Source organism: Pleuronectes platessa, chromosome 7 (genome assembly GCF_947347685.1).
Source record: "Pleuronectes platessa chromosome 7, fPlePla1.1, whole genome shotgun sequence".
NCBI classification, from domain to species: domain Eukaryota; kingdom Metazoa; phylum Chordata; class Actinopteri; order Pleuronectiformes; family Pleuronectidae; genus Pleuronectes; species Pleuronectes platessa.
In genome coordinates this window covers 23,625,559-23,641,508 of record NC_070632.1, presented here as the reverse complement: position 1 = coordinate 23,641,508, position 15,950 = coordinate 23,625,559, and the positions used below count along the sequence as shown (strand labels likewise).

The following is a 15,950-nucleotide window of genomic DNA, read 5'->3' as shown; positions in this document are numbered from 1 at the left end:
ACACTAATAAAAAAAATAAACTGACAAAACAACTCAACATTGCATGGGTGGAGCTTTACCAAATTTGGTAGCAATATTATTGGGATATTAACTTTTGGTCGTAATTGGTCAAGGGTCATGGTCAACACTGAAAAAAGAGATTCAATAAATAAGGTTTATATTGATCAGAAAATGTTTCGCATCACATGACATCATCTGAAAAGTGATCATGAAGTAACAATGAAGTTAGAAAATAAAACCATCCATATTCATAATTCATTTTTCAAGGTATCTGCATTCTAAAGACTACAGACACAACCTAAAGCTTTTATAATTAGACAAATACTTCATGATCATACGGAAGGAAGGACATTATATAATGTAATTCATTGATTTCTGCATCCAATAAGAGACTGGATCTACATCTGCAGGACATAAATCTCTCCTCTGGAGCTATGCATTGTTTGATGTTATTTAAACATCTACCAGATATGTTTTTTACTAGTCTAAAAGCAATATATGAATCCTACTCAATGACCACACCACCATCTTGAAGATGTCAACAATAGTAAGTCATTCAAATATTTTGCTCAGTTTCATTGGGGAGGAGGGTCCATGGGTTCAAGGCTTGTTTACTAGGAACCTTTGACTGATGTTAGAAGGCATTGGGGGATAGCAGGATTGTGGGACATCACAGGAGGAGCATTCTGGAGACCTTTGAGCGGATTCAAAGAGAGTCTTTTTTTAATGTCTAGGTTGTTTTTTCAGGACTCATTGAGAAGGTTTTAGTTCTACCTTAAGGGAATTTATCCTTGCAAGAGGAATAGTAGGGAGTTATAACGGTATTGGTATGGTTCCTGGAGCCATTTATGTGATCACAAGGATTTTCAGAGGGTTAATTAAGGTCCTTTATGATGTCGTTGACAGTATCTCCTGTGCTGGATTTTGTAAGTATTTCTGCAAGTTCCAATAGTATTTAAATGGTTTACTGGGTCATTGTGAGGTTTTGTACGATTTAGGTGCTCTCCTTTGTGATTCGGGTGCACAGACCTTTAGTGAGTTCCAAGTGTACTCTTGAGGAATTTATGTGTCATTCATTGGGTTCAACCGTGCAATATATTCTGATAACTGGTCTAGGATGTTCCCCGCCTTTTGCCTAATGGCTGGGATTGGTTCAAGCCACACCTCCCTTATAGTTTAAGTGTTTTTCGATCATAGATGGCTTGATGGATTCATGGGGCTCAAATGGTGTCACAGCCATTTTTAATGGCTGGAGTTGATCCTTGGGAGGGAGTTTCGTAGTCCCTTTGGGTGTCAAGGGTCCTTAAGAATGTGTTAGGGCTCTTTCTTGGGTTTTCCATCGGTATGACTATAGGTTACATTGCAAGAAATGGTTTATTGAATTTTGGGATAATGAGAATGTGTTTAATTTTACAATACTATCCTAAAAATATTCAAACAAGAAGAAAACAATTATAAAACAATTATAAATATTTTGTTTCAGTATTCATTCCAGCAGCTGAAGCGAAGACAAGTAATTTCAACTGTAAATCAAGAACAACAAACTCCAGCAGGAGGTCCTTGGCCCCAGGTTTGTCTATTTGTGTTTGAGTGACATGAAAACATTTGACGGATCAGAGTGTCAGAGTCTCTGCTGTTAACTTTGTCATTGCAGCACCCTCTGGAGGAAATTAGAAGGTCTTTCAGGACTGAAATTGACAACTGTAGGGTATGTCAGATCCAAATGACAAATTAAGTTGAGAGGTTTGCTGAAGGATTCATACTGCAGATTGGTGTGACTTACAGCTGAAAAAAAACATTGTAACATTTCTGATATGGCTCATGAGACAGTTTAAGACTATGGTTTAACTATTTCTTAAAGAAGCACTGAATCTATAAAGGTGCATTTTAAAGAACAATAATAAAACAATTGTCAGTGTTCATATATAGCACAACTAAAAGACACATAAACTTACTGTTTGGATCACAATGTAACAAAACAGTTTACGTGTAGGTTAGCATTTCTTCTCATTCAAGCATATTTTTCCTTTACTCAAAAAACGTGGAACTACTAACTGATGACCCAATGGGTAGAGGATGAATTATTTCTAATACCTCAGTTATCATCACATTGTCTGTTTTTCCTGCATGTTGTAGGTCGTGATGTCATGTACATTTATGCTGGGATTATGTGGGAGACTAATTCCTTCTTACAGACCAGGGAGTCAAGAAAATCAAGTTCATAGGCCACAAGCAGAAAATTGTTTAACATATTGGATTCATTGAGGTTCTATCCTCCCTTGCTGTACTTTACATTATGTTTGAAGGCTCGGAAACACCACCTGCCTCCCGTCCCTGACGTCTACTCTCACTCTGAGTTGAAATTTGCTTGCCTAATGCAGTGCCCCCAGAATAGCAACCTGGGAGCGTCTTGGTTGCCCCCTTCTCCAAACTTGAGCCTCCCTTCTTACCAGTCAACCCTTCTATCTCCTTATTGAGTGCCAGCACTGGGAGTGGGGGGGGGTCGGAAATTCATGGCCGCTGCCCCAACGCAGGCCCAGCCTCGCCTACGGCCCGGCTCCTTGACCAATGGGCAGGCCGAGCAGATCGAGTGTCACTATAACAGAAGGACATAATCAGCACGGTAAGTTTGCGGATCCTTACAGCCAGTCTCGGCCAGCAGGGAGCTCACTTCTTTCAGCTTTTGTGAGGTAAGGAAGAAGGGAGAGTGTGAGAGTGTGAATGAAAGAGGGGATAGGAAGCTCAAGTACAATATCCCCAAACATCACTCAAAATGAGGACAGCTGAGTCCATGTGTTTTACAATCACTGCCATAGGGAGTAGAGGTTGGTGTTCAAAAGGAAACAGTTTTTCTGATATGACAGATTGGGTCACAAGGATAATACACAGGGAAATCCCATTGAATCTCAGAGAGTGTGATGTGTTTGTGTTTAAGCTCAGTGGCAATGAAATCTTGTTTGTGCTGGTGTTTGATTGCCCTGTCGGATGCTGATAAGCTGTGTTGCTGGGTTTCCTAAAATGCATTAATGAAGTGGATTCTTTTTTTGGAGATAAAAGTTCAGCAACTTTTACCTTAAAGGACTTTGTTATTGTTGTTGTGTTAGTGTGGTCCAATTCCAGAGATCCAGGGGAGGTTCATACCTGAGGGATTTACAGATGGCTTAAACCCTTTGAAGCAGCTTTCCACTTCCGGAGACAGAGGATGATACTAATGAGTTATGTAACATCATGAGAATAGCCACAGTTAATCCTGATGTAGTTTTGTGACATTAGAATTGATACTTTGACATAGACATTGTCAAAGTAAACTGTGAGTTTTTAAAAGCAGCTTTGCTTTGCTTGTAGGTTTAATCTTGTTGTTGATGTAAAGCTTCAGAGGGTCAAGGGACCAAATAGCACATAGCATGAGGATAAACACATTGACATTTTGAACAGGAGCCCGGAACCTCCAGACTGGATGTAAACCATTCATTACATCTAGGTTGTCTTTCCAGATTGCCACTATTACATAATGGTGTAAACAATTTTGGAATTCATGAGACTGAAAGAATAAATAGAAAGAAGCCAGGCATTAGAACTTTAACCTTCATGGCTTCCTCTCAAGGTTTATTTTAATTCTTGAGTAAATTGGCGTCAGTCAGCAGGGAGCCTCGAGAGGGAATTGAAGGAGCCATGTGAGGGCGAAATGACCAGATAAGGATATGAAGGTGGAATTATGGGTCCAGGGGAAGGAACCCAATCTTCAACATTGGGTCCACTGAAACCAGATCTGGGACCTGTGCAGCTGTCTGGTGGAAATAGCTGTGATGTCGGGACTCCTTCATGGCGGCCTCACGCTAATGAGGCTGATGGGCAACTAATCCGAAATCAAGTCACCGGTAGATTAAATTATGAATAATCTCAGGTCATCTATGTTTATGATTGTATTATCACATACTGCATCCAGGCTGGAATTGGAAGTGGATTCCAACAGGATCGTGTGCTGAGAATGATTTTAGATGTGACAGATATTACCTTTAACATCTTTGATGCCAAAAGGATGCAGTGATCAGAGAGGGCAGGATGCTGACCTGTACCTTGAACGCAAACATTTTCCCTTCATTTTTTCCTGCAACATAAATCTCTGAGCAGTTGAAAACAGACCAATGGCAAAATTCTATGTTTGGCTCCCGTCTCATTTATCCTCAGAGAAGCAGATTCAAGACTGAGGCTCGAATTTCAGTCCACGTTCTCACGCTAATTATAAACTGAAGAGGTATGGATGTAATAAATTTGGAAAATGTCTCAAAGATTATATACAGGTGACCTGCGAAATATTTTAAATGATAAGGATCTAAAATGAGTGAGAATCTACATGCTTTATTTAAATAAATCTTCATAAAGCTTATATTTTTATTTTTAGGGTGTGAGTAAAATATGCGCAGGCAAGCAGGTGGGGTTTCTTTAGGGTGGGGCAGTAGATATTTAAGATATCTGCAACCAAATCCTGAGCTATTAATACACTAGGCTGCTCAGTCGCTCCTTGCAGACTGACTCTAAGTTATTTTCTTCTCTCTTGCCTCCAGGTTGCAAAGTCCACTATCACCATGTCCGACACAGAAGAAGTGTAAGTATTTGACATTTTCATTCACAAATTTCTTAAAGCTGTAGGAAAAATCAACTCAAATTGAAGGTCTACCAGCCAGCTTTGCGTCTTTCAAGAGATTCTCTGTGTGGATCGCTTGTGTTCAATACAGTCGACGCCTTTGGGAAAAGCTTCTACATATCTTGATTTAAGATAATTTTTCCAAACCAATGTTTCTAAAGACAAGAATGAATATTCAAGATGAATGTTGACAATGAGCTTCAATTCTAAGTCAGAATTTCTTTTCTTTCTGTCTTGCAGTGATCAGGTCGAGGGTAAGTAGCCACATTTTTTCTCATTTACAAAACCAATAAATACCCCAAAATTAAGTCCAGGTACAGTCTGGAGTTCCATGTTAAATCCCAGTATTATTTCTGAAACTTGCCTAACCGACCTTTGATCTCCTTAAGAAACTTAATTTTAGAGGACAAATTTGTATGTTTACAGGTTTGGCTTGACTCCTCCAGATTCAAGTTGTGCAATCAATTTTCTCACTTTTGAGCACATGTGCACATAGCCTATATTTTCCTCCGGCTGTAGCATGGTTGCAGGCACCAACGATGGCAACAGGACAGTGCCAAATATGCTGTGTGAAATCTAAATCTAAATTGACTACATCTGGTTTGCACAGGCCTGCACTGACCTGTTGCCAATGTTACCTGCAGCTCTGCATGTCTCTCTTCAACTGTAGCCTGCAGTTCTCCTGAGCTGAACACACTTTCAGATCCAAGGGACTTTAGGGATGTTTGAAGCCCACTCCATAGTCCCGCCTGCGAGCGCTGATCAACCCAGGAGAACTGAGCTGCGTATGCTTAGCATGAATCTCCAGTGTACCCACATTTTTGAATTTAATTCTGTCAAAATTGGGTACAATGGGATCTTTTGATAATGTTCTTCTGCTCCTTTTTTTCTCTTGGACGGACTTGAAGAATACGATGGTAAGACACAGCCTGCAGACTCCGGACGCTAAGTCTTACGTCACTGATACTAATTTGTCAACCACTTTTGACGACGTGTGTTCTTACCACCAAATGGACTTTTTATGGCATGCAGGTTAACACTAACGGTATTTGAAATAAATTAAAAGAAACTGGTTCAAACAAATATCGCGATGAGATAGAATCAAGAAGTTTTTTCGTGTTCAAACAGAGAGTTCCAGTGCAGATATTTCCAGGAATCATTCACATTTCATCCACCACAACTGACCATCAACAACTGACTTTTTCCGTCCTGCAATAGCCTGCTTTTCAGCCGCTTTAACATCTGGTGGTAGTCCTCGCCACCATGAATCTTGTCATTTCTTGCATCTCCTGTCATCTACTCACTCCGACCACCTTCACTTTTCCTATACTTCTGCTTCCATTAACTTCTCATACTTCTCATCGCCCTTCCTCTCCCCTGGTGATTCGATGCATGTTGTGTAGCTGTAGAAGAGGAGGTAGTAGAGGAGGTAGAGGTGGCCCCTGAGGCAGCCCCTGAGCCAGAGCCAGAGGCAGAACCAGAGCCAGAGCCAGAGCCAGAACCAGAGGTAGAACCAGAACCAGAACCTGAACCCGAGGATGAGGCTGAGCCTGAAGGTATGTGGCATGGAGGGGGTAGGGGTTATTCTCTCATACTTTCCCAGGCGACAGGTGCGCTCCACTGTCTAAAGCCAGCCAGACAGATCCCACTAATCCTGATTCGCACACATGGTCATCATGTCTGCTAATGCTAATGCTACCTTCCATTCTCCTCACCTAAAGCAAAGACAGTCCATACATGCAGCGCTCAAAGGCTGCAAGTTGGGATGAGATTACTATGTCTGTTCATACAAACTGATGAAATGCTGATATGATCTTGTCTGAAGCACTTGACAATAAGGATGTGACTAATATTTGAAGGCCGATAACCTTGTGCTGAGATAAAGACCCTAAGTCCTGCCTCACATCAACGTTATCTTCTGATCCGCTAGCTTTCTGATCCGTTAGCTTTCTGATCCGTTAGCTTTCTAATCTGTTAGCTTTCTGATCTGTTAGCTTTCTCATCTGTTAGCTTTCTTACATTTTAGCATACAGTACAATTGTTGAAGGCTAAACTTTTTAGAAAAGTCCTATTCAAATTTTATTACATTTAGTCAATTTGTCCTTGACTACCATTGGACAGCTGCAAACAAATCAGAACATACTGCTACTCAATTAACTGTACTGTATGCTAAACTGTTAGCATTCACTGAGGACAGAGTTGTCTTCTTAAAACAAAGTGATTCTTTTAAAAACATAATTCAAATTAAAGACTAATGTTAGGCTCTTTTTCATTCTAACTCTACTTATACTACTGTACCACATGTGCTCCAAGTAATTGGTGTACATGTTTGCTTTTTCATTACTGTGACGTCAGATGAAGGTGAACTTCAGATTAAGTATAAGATAACTTTTACTGCAGAACATGAACATGTTACATATGCTTATTTAAATTAAAAGAGAAGAGAAAAAGATATATTTTATCATTCAATATAATTTACCTGATGGATGTCACCTTTTAATGCTCAGATGCTGGTGGGAAAGTCCTCCATGTCAATGTTGTATTCATGCGCTGCCGTTTGGATTGTGAAAACTACGATTACCATCCAAATTTCTTTCCATCCTCTTAATTGTAATTTCTGAAACATCCAGTGGCACATGAATACAGGGTCAAATGTTGAAGGTCTCACCCTTGCTGTTTGAAACTGAAACTGTGGCTTCAACAAGTCAATACTTAAGTAAGTTCTCAAATACTTAGATCTTCTGAAGTCTTTTCCAGGTATTTCCAATTGCTAACACCTTATTAATGAATAAAAGGAAATTCAGATGCATTTTTCTCAGCCATACATTCTTTATTTGTTTGTGGTAGCTGGTAATATTGGGGATATTTGAGAATTTACGTCAATTAAAATCCTCCTCATTTCTGAGCGAGTTATGCTGAATCTGTTTTAGCTCTAATGTGCCTGCTAATGCTCTTGTCTATTCTGCTTTTATTTTCGATGCTTGCTGCATGCAGACGCTGTTGAAGAGGAAGGTATGTTGATTTAAAACTTATAACAAATCTGAAATCTGTCATTCTGGTTTTGGAAGGATTGCGGTGTCCAGGTCTGAAATTGTATCTGAAAATTCAAGAGGGCAATTTGAAATCCAAATTTGTGAAAAAGAATTAGAAATAAAAAGAAAAAAGTCACCCCCCCCTCCCCACTGACCCACCCATACACATCCACTTGCACATGGACACACCCATATTATATAGGAAATGAGAGCGTTTCGGAGAGTTAAGACTGGAAGTGGAGAAGAAGGGCGTAGGAATATAGGATGCTAACAAGCTTCACTGCACAGCGACCCCGACCTTTACACTCTTGCTATGCCCTTCGTCATCTGCATGGCATGGAGCCGCCAGAATCTGGGTTAAATCTGAAGAAGGAACTGGGGAAATGATTTGCTTGTGTAAAACAGTTTTGGGGTCAAGCCAATAGAAAAAAGAAAAAGAAAAGGTAAACAAACAAAAGTCACTTTTTGGGGGAAATGAAAAAGCAAGATACTAAGGCATTAAGAAAAATCTTAGAAAAATGTCTTTGCAAGTAACAAAACACTTCAGCTGCACTCAAAGCAAGATAACATTGATACTCACAAAACCTCATTATACCCTTGCACTTTGTTATGCTTTAGTTTTCTTTAGATACGTCAAGTTTTCATTTGTTTGCTCTGTTTTTCTAACCCTAACCTACAATGTTTAATAATTATATCTTCAATTTTTTAATCTTAATCTAATCTGTCATGTAGAGACAAAACTATACAGTCTAATGCCTGAGAGAATTGAAATAGTCTGCTTTGTTTCTAACCCAATGACATGTACTTGTCCCTTCTTCATTTCCTAACCTGCAGAGGAGAAGCCAAAGTTCAAGTAAGTTTCTTTCACATGTCATCTCACCTCCAATGATTTCTGCAGATATTTTGGTCTGAGCCATTTGGCTGAAATCACAAATAACAACATTACCCCCAGAGATGTGTCAATGCACTTAAGACCCACTTGATCTCCTCTTGTAGGCCCAGCGCTCCAAAAATCCCAGATGGTGAGAAAGTGGACTTTGATGTAAGTCGACCTAACGTAACAACATTATGGATTTCTGTCGATTAGCGTTCGTTTCCCTGCAGGGCTGAGTGTTGCCTCTGCTTCTCTGCCCTGCAGGACATCCAGAAGAAACGTCAGAACAAGGACCTGGTCGAGCTGCAGGGTCTGATCGATGCTCACTTTGAGCACAGGAAGAAGGAGGAGGAGGAGCTGATTGCCCTCAAGGACAGGATTGTGAGTTTTCATGCGATGGCATCACACTGTGACATGAGACACCTCAGGGGCTGCACTAAAAGCAAGATGGCAAAAAATTTCATATTGATCCCTGACATTTTAAAAATAAACAAACCCTAACCTTCCTTATTGTTAAAACTTTTCCTACCTAAAAAAGTTTTCTTATAATTGTTTTCTTAAAACAAACACAAACGATTTCAGACAGCCAGGGGAAATTATTTAAATCCATCCATCCTGAAACAAGAAAGAAATGCCAAAATTAAACCAGAAAATGATCTTGGCATTTTTTAAAGGCTTAGCAACAGACTGAAAGTTGTTTCTCCTCTCTAGAGGTTGTATTGGCTGTTCCACCTCACGTGTGACATGTGATGGAGTGAGTTGTGTAGAACAAAATGCTTGACACTGTTTATGTTTGTCTGTGGCAGGAGAAGCGTCGTGCCGAGAGGTCCGAGCAGCAGAGGGTCCGTAGTGAGAAGGAAAAGGAGCGCCAGGTCAAACGTGAGGTTCGTGGTTCTATCACATTTCATTTTTCCAGAGAACATGACTCATATTTGTCAATTAATTTGTTAGTGGTAAAAAACTGAGGAGAAGGGCCTTGCCCACTCTGCTATTCATGCTTCTGTTTTCCTATTCATAATCCATGTTCCTGAAAATATTTGATATCAAAATGCCACATTCGCCATTTCCTTTCAATGACTTTAGCTCTAATTTGATTGTGCATAACAATATTTCAAGTGTCACATTATAATTCGGTATCTGTTAGTCACCATTCTTCCGCTTTCCTTTTCTGAGTTGTGTGTGTGGCATGGAGGTCTCACTCACTCAGCCGTGTTCTTTGTTTTTGTGAACCAGGAGGAAAGGCGGATCAGGGAGGAGAATGATGCCAAGAAGAAGATGGATGAGGATGCCAAGAAGAAGTCAGCTCTGTCCAGCATGGGCTCCAACTACAGCAGTCACCTGCAGAAAGTCAGTACACACTCCTGTACCATCCACAGCATTGTCTTGTTTTCTGGGTAGCTGTTAACCTGCGTCTCTACTGTGTGTGTGTGTGTGTGTGTGTGTGTGTGTGTGTGTGTGTGTGTGTGTGTGTGTGTGTGTGTGTGTGTGTGTGTGTGTGTGTGTGTGTGTGTGTGTGTGTGTGTGTGTGTGTGTGTGTGTGTGTGTGTGTGTGTTTCTGCATTGAACAGGCTGACCAGAAGAGAGGTGGAAAGAAAGAGACTGAGAGAGAGAAGAAGAAGAAGATCCTGGCCGCCAGGCGCAAGCAACTCAACGTTGACCATCTGAACGAAGACAAGCTGAAGTACGAGTCAAAGCTCCCACACACACACACACACACACACACTGCACCTTTTCTCCATGTCAGTGTTTTTTCATAGAAGTAGATTTTCTCAAGTATATATATACATGGATGTGAGCAGATTTTTTGATGGAGCCTTTTGGTTTCATGCCACTTTAATCTTCTACCAACATTCTAAACAATGAAAGCAGATATATTTCATTGATTCAAGGTTTAATTCATTATCAAATATTTAACAAACAACTGTTTTGATCTTCATGTAAAACTCTCACATGTCATGATTTTTAGCTTCTCAAACATGATTCTTTTCCTCATTTTTTTTTTTATATTTGTTCATCACTGAATAACTTTCAATTGTAATTTGGACAAAACCAAGGCGATTTTGGAATTATAAATTTCTCACATATATACATAACAAAAAATTAACTGATTAATTGAGAACATACTAAGCAGCCCAAATATTTGTTGAACCCCTGTGCAGAATAGTTATCATTATCAGTACGTCAGTAGTAAGTAACAACAACAAAATGTTGCTGACACATGAATATATAAATATGTATCTAATATATCCGACTACACCGTAAAAAAAATTATTAGCACTTATATGGCACTTACCTATAAAACTTTGTTGTTTGGCTGGATAAAAGCATCAGCTAAATGAAATATAATGTATTGTAACGTAATATACAATAAAAGTCATATAACTTTTTTTTATACACTAAGTCCTTTTAAAATGCATAATTTAAGTGAATTTTTATGATGATGCTTTTTGTTCATACTATAACTAATGCATTTCACTCCAGAATCTGAATATATCCTACATTACTGCAGGAAAATATTCTTGAAAACATAATTAAGATTTTTATAGCAACACCTCAATCTAACTGGATTCAAATATTTGAGTTCTCTCTGCACATAGAGCATCAGCTGTTGTGTTGGAAGTTAATCGTTTCCTCCTGCTTCTGTGCTGTTTGCAGGGATAAGATCAATGAGCTGAACGAATGGATGACCCAGCTTGAGTCTGAGAAGTTCGACCATATGGAGAGACTGAAGAGGCAGAAGTATGAGGTGAGACTTCGACCCTGTTCTGACTCTCAGTAATGTCCACTGGGTTTACTGTCTGTAATGGTTTTTTTCACATTCCCATTTAAAGGTTCAGTAGGTTTGAAATACGTCGGTACATGACCACATGCAATACTTTGCATGAGAAATTTTGAAACCTAAAAATAAGTTGTGGGCCGATAAAAGCTGAGATGCCCTGGTGACAAAAAAATATATAATCTTGATTAGAGCTAACCTTTTTATACTTTACTGATATAATTTATTGAATAAAGACAACAAACTGAATTTAGCGTTTTTAGAGCTGTTGGATTTGAAATAAAAGTCAGATTTATTCATTAAAAAAAAGTTTTTTATTTGTTTTACTTTTTTGAAAAGATGCTATAATATATGAATATCATTAATATTCATCATTGAGAGCCTTTATAAAAATGTGCATGACAGTTAAGATCCACAGCTTGGTCTCTGGGTACGTACCTCCTCCCTCTGTTTACCTCCATTTGAAATGATATGTCTCTTTCATCCATTACTTGTTATGTTTGTTTGTTTGTTTGTTTTTGACATTGTTTACCTTCCAGTTTAGTTATCTTGGTATATATGAGCCACAGTAAATTGTTTAAAGTCCAGAAACCTTCCAAGGAAACAGAAGCAGCGATGTTGTTGTTGCTTGTTGACAACGTTGTCCTGAGGTGGGCGTTCCGCTGAGCGTCCCGACACCCCCGGATATGAACCCTTGATATACTCTTTGATTTCCTCCAGGTTACAACCCTGCGTAAGAGAGTGGAGGAGCTCAGTAAATTGTAAGTAGAGCGGAGCAGGGCGTCCCGCCCGCCGCCTTCAGGCTCGCTGCATGTTAGCATGAAGGAAGGTCAGAGAACCAGAGACACCACTCTGGTCCAGAGGCACCACTGAAGGAGAGACCACTGAAGGGTTTGATTCCAAAAGGGACGTCTGATCCCTGAAGAGTCACTCTGGAAAATGACACAGCAAGATTTCCGCTAAGTGAGGAAGTTGAATGTCCTCTGTCATTTAAAACAGTCCCACAGCTTTAATATGGGGATTTGTTAGCACCTGTCAGACTCGACTATGTTAAAGCAAAACATGAGTCGGTTATCTTGACTCCATTTTGAATCATTTCAATATAACAGTTCAAATTTTCTCAGACATGTTTTGGAATCAAACTCTTCAGGCGTGTAAGCGAGTGCTCAGGCAGGTGAGTGAGAAGCCAAATGTCTCGAAACCATCCACGTGTCTTCTTGGGGAAACAGACGGCGGGCGTTTCAAAGCACAAATGGTCAGAACATCTGTTAGTTACAGAATTCAGGATGAGACATCATAATTGAAACTGAACATATAGTTCAAATCAAACCAAAGTGAAAAAATATTGAACGCTGGTCATATGCACGCCCGCCGTCTTGCTTTCCCATGATGCCTCAGTCTGCAGCTTTTAGCCCACGGAGCCTGTTCAGAAGAAGAGAGGGAAGGGAGTCGGTCCCCTGCGAGGTAAACCTGTCCTGGTGGGTGTTAAAGATGCTGCTGTGTCATTCTTTCAGGTGCTCACGTATAGGAAACGCATTGATGAGTTGCAGAAGCAGTAAGTACTGTCCTTGCTGCGTTCACTGACACATAGTAATCTCAAAACTCTAAAAATATAACTTCATAACTCCATTTAACTCCAACTTGTTGTTTGGGTGAACGTCACAACCCTTCTCTTTGCAAGACATAACTGTCATAACATAAACATATCTGTTTATGGCATTAGAAGATCAAAACATCAGCTCCTTTTTTGTTTATATTTAAACCAGCAACCGAGTTCAGAAATTTTAGAATCCGAATCTAAAGCTTTGGGCTTTTACCCAATGATAATCCAAATTTATATAGATTCAAACAAGCCATAAACGCACCAAATCCCCACTAACACCACAAACCAACCTAAACCCATATCGAAACCGTGCAGCCACTGATCCCGTCACAGCTCATTTACATGTTACACAACACAGCTCACAGCAGCAGCAGTACTGTGCTGCCACCAGCTTCTTGTAAACAATGTAATCTTTCAGCAGGTCTTAGGCTTTAAAACTGTCACAAGCTGCAAAGAGTTAAAACTCAACTTTAGTTTAATTTGAAGAAACGCTAATGTCATTTTGAGAGTTGAGCTGCAGCCACTGTGTAACTAACAAGGGCTTTCTGATACCCAAAACAGTGCATCCTTTTGTCAGGGTCCTTGTCCTCATACTGACACATTCACTTCAATGTGTGGGAGAGCCATGTCAACAGTAAGTCCAAAGATGGTCGTATTAGGTTAGTGGCTGTTGGACTCAATCAATCAATCAAATTTTATTTGTATAGCCCATATTAGTAATGACGTAGTCTGTGCAGGTAAGTGCTGCATGAGTGTGTCTCTGACGTGTCGCAGCCTGGAAATGTTGCATCTCTGACGTATTCCAGATGCCCTCTGAAAATGTCACATGTGCAACAGAGAAGTTGTTTATATGTTGTGTTTGTGTGATACCAAGAAAAGTATTTTGGTGAATTTACATGTTTATTTAGTTTGGCTCATTTTCTTTTGATCTAGACAGATAATTCATGTATATGTATCCATTTATCACTAGACAAAACATGAGGACTTGATATTGTGGATTTCTATGTCACAAATTTACTCCAGCATGGTTGTACAAACCTTATTATTTATGTATAGACTTTGTCAAGAGAAAAAAGCATTTTTATATGACTTAACTTTTGCGCAGGAGCCATTGAGCAAGGCACCCATCCCTGATAACTTGGCTCTGCACAACAACGCAAGTGGGGGTTGACATGAAACCTCAGCCTGCACAGCCGTCAGCTAGCCCACGTTGAATGAAGGTTTCAAAATGTTGAAAACAACTCCATCGTTCTGACACGTGTCCCTTTTTCTTTTGTATTACAGCAGCAAGAAGGGAGCCGCCGCCCGCCGCAGAAAGTAAACGAGCCCTCACCTCTGCTCAGAAACCAAACTGCGATCGTCTCGGACAAACGCCTGATGAAGCTACGCACACTGTGGCGAAGGTCGCACCTCAGAAGAAGCAAGTAATGCTGAGGTTCACCCGGAAGTTACCAACCCACGTCTTAATTTATGCAACCAGGGGCCTTTAGCTGCTTTTCAATAGGAATAAAAAGTACTGAAACTGAATCGCCTTCTCGCTTCCTCACAATCGCCTGTTTGGTTCTCACTATTTTTGTAAATAAAGTGTGACTCTTCAAGCCATGTCTGTAGATCTCTTGTTATTCAGAAATCAATGAAGTTCAGTATTTTTTGTCATGTAATTTTGAGGTTATTTGTTCAGCACTGTTTTCCAAGTGCAGGGTTGAATTGGACTTGGGGTTTCATAAGTAAACATGAAGAAACAGACCCTGCATCTTCCCCATTGGCTGATTAATTACCAGAAAGTCCAAAAAAAACACAAAACAATTGTGCTAAAGAAAAAAAGAAAATAGGGGATTGGAATATCATTATTATATTATAATTGTCAAATTTACAAATGAGGGTCCCTGTAAGGTAAATGGTTTGTGTTTATAATTGAGTTGTCATAGTCTGGATGACCACTCAAAGTGCTTCACAGTACAGTTTAGCCATTCACCCATTCATACACTTCCTTTCTGTGGGGCACTTCCTCTATCAAACATACGCCATCAGAGGCAATTTGGGATTCACTATTTCGCTCAAAGGCACTTCGGCACACGGAACAAGGGAGACTGGGATCAAACTGCCGGCCTTCTGGTTTGTGGACAACCAGCTCTACCCCCTGAGCCACCTGCAGCCACCTTTGAGAAGTAATGAGCATGTGTGAAAAATACAGTGAAAGTAGCTTTACTTCAAGGGTTATTGTTACAGATGTAAAAGATCCATCAGTTCTCCAGATGCTGCATGGAAAGATTTATGTCATCATTCTTTATTAAGGGTTTTTAAGGTTTGGATCAAATAATCTGAATAGTGTCAGCATCTGTTGGACATACAGGTAGCAGACCTGTGGGCAGGTCTATAAAGCCTAGCAGAGCCCATCAGTTTTGTGGCCATGATGATTGAAGCTATAGGGTCAGATTAAAAAACTTAGTCCATTTTAAGTTCAGATAAAAAAGTACAGTTTTTGAAGAAATGAAGAATTCCTCTGGGAGTAAATCGGTTGCTCCAGACCGGCTTCAGTGGATCTCTTTTCCTAGCAGACATTTTGACAGGTCCCAGCAGTAAAAGCACAGGTGTAAATTATAAGTTGGGTGATGGCTCAACTCCATGTAGCTGAGTTCATCTGCTGCAGAGAGAGCATCAGGGCTAACGTGGTCACGCCTCTTGGTTCTGGTTAGAAGCCTGGCAGCCCAGCTCTGGAGTCTGGAGCCCATCAAAAGAGTTTAGGACTAAATAAAAATGAAATGGGTGTGAAGAAATAAAAGCATTAAAAACTGTCTGTGTCTCTCTTGAAATATGTGAAATCCAATTGGCAGTGAATATGTGCGATTACCAAATTTTGCTCATTCATTTCCGAGGTGATGTAATAATTTGTGTAAATAAACATTTATATAAGGTGTATAAGGTGGGCATTTATACAGATGCAGTCTGAGCACATCTAATGCTGTGTGGTTGTATATTCCAGCAGCTGGGAACACAAAGACAGAAAGCTGCCTCATAAA

At 40.0% G+C, this 15,950-nt stretch overlaps 1 protein-coding gene across 1 annotated transcript; it reads left to right on the top strand.

Moving 5' to 3' along the window:
• Positions 1 to 4,586: 4,586 nt before the first annotated feature.
• On the top strand, positions 4,587 to 14,457 carry tnnt3a (troponin T type 3a (skeletal, fast)). The gene is made up of 13 exons (XM_053427441.1): positions 4,587 to 4,606; positions 4,886 to 4,899; positions 6,049 to 6,201; positions 7,640 to 7,657; positions 8,512 to 8,530; positions 8,674 to 8,719; positions 8,816 to 8,932; positions 9,358 to 9,435; positions 9,785 to 9,898; positions 10,120 to 10,232; positions 11,207 to 11,297; positions 12,048 to 12,088; positions 14,215 to 14,457. Exons 1-13 carry the CDS (start codon positions 4,587 to 4,589, stop codon positions 14,249 to 14,251), a joined length of 861 nt encoding a protein of 286 aa, XP_053283416.1. The 3' UTR covers positions 14,252 to 14,457.
• Positions 14,458 to 15,950: the final 1,493 nt, after the last annotated feature.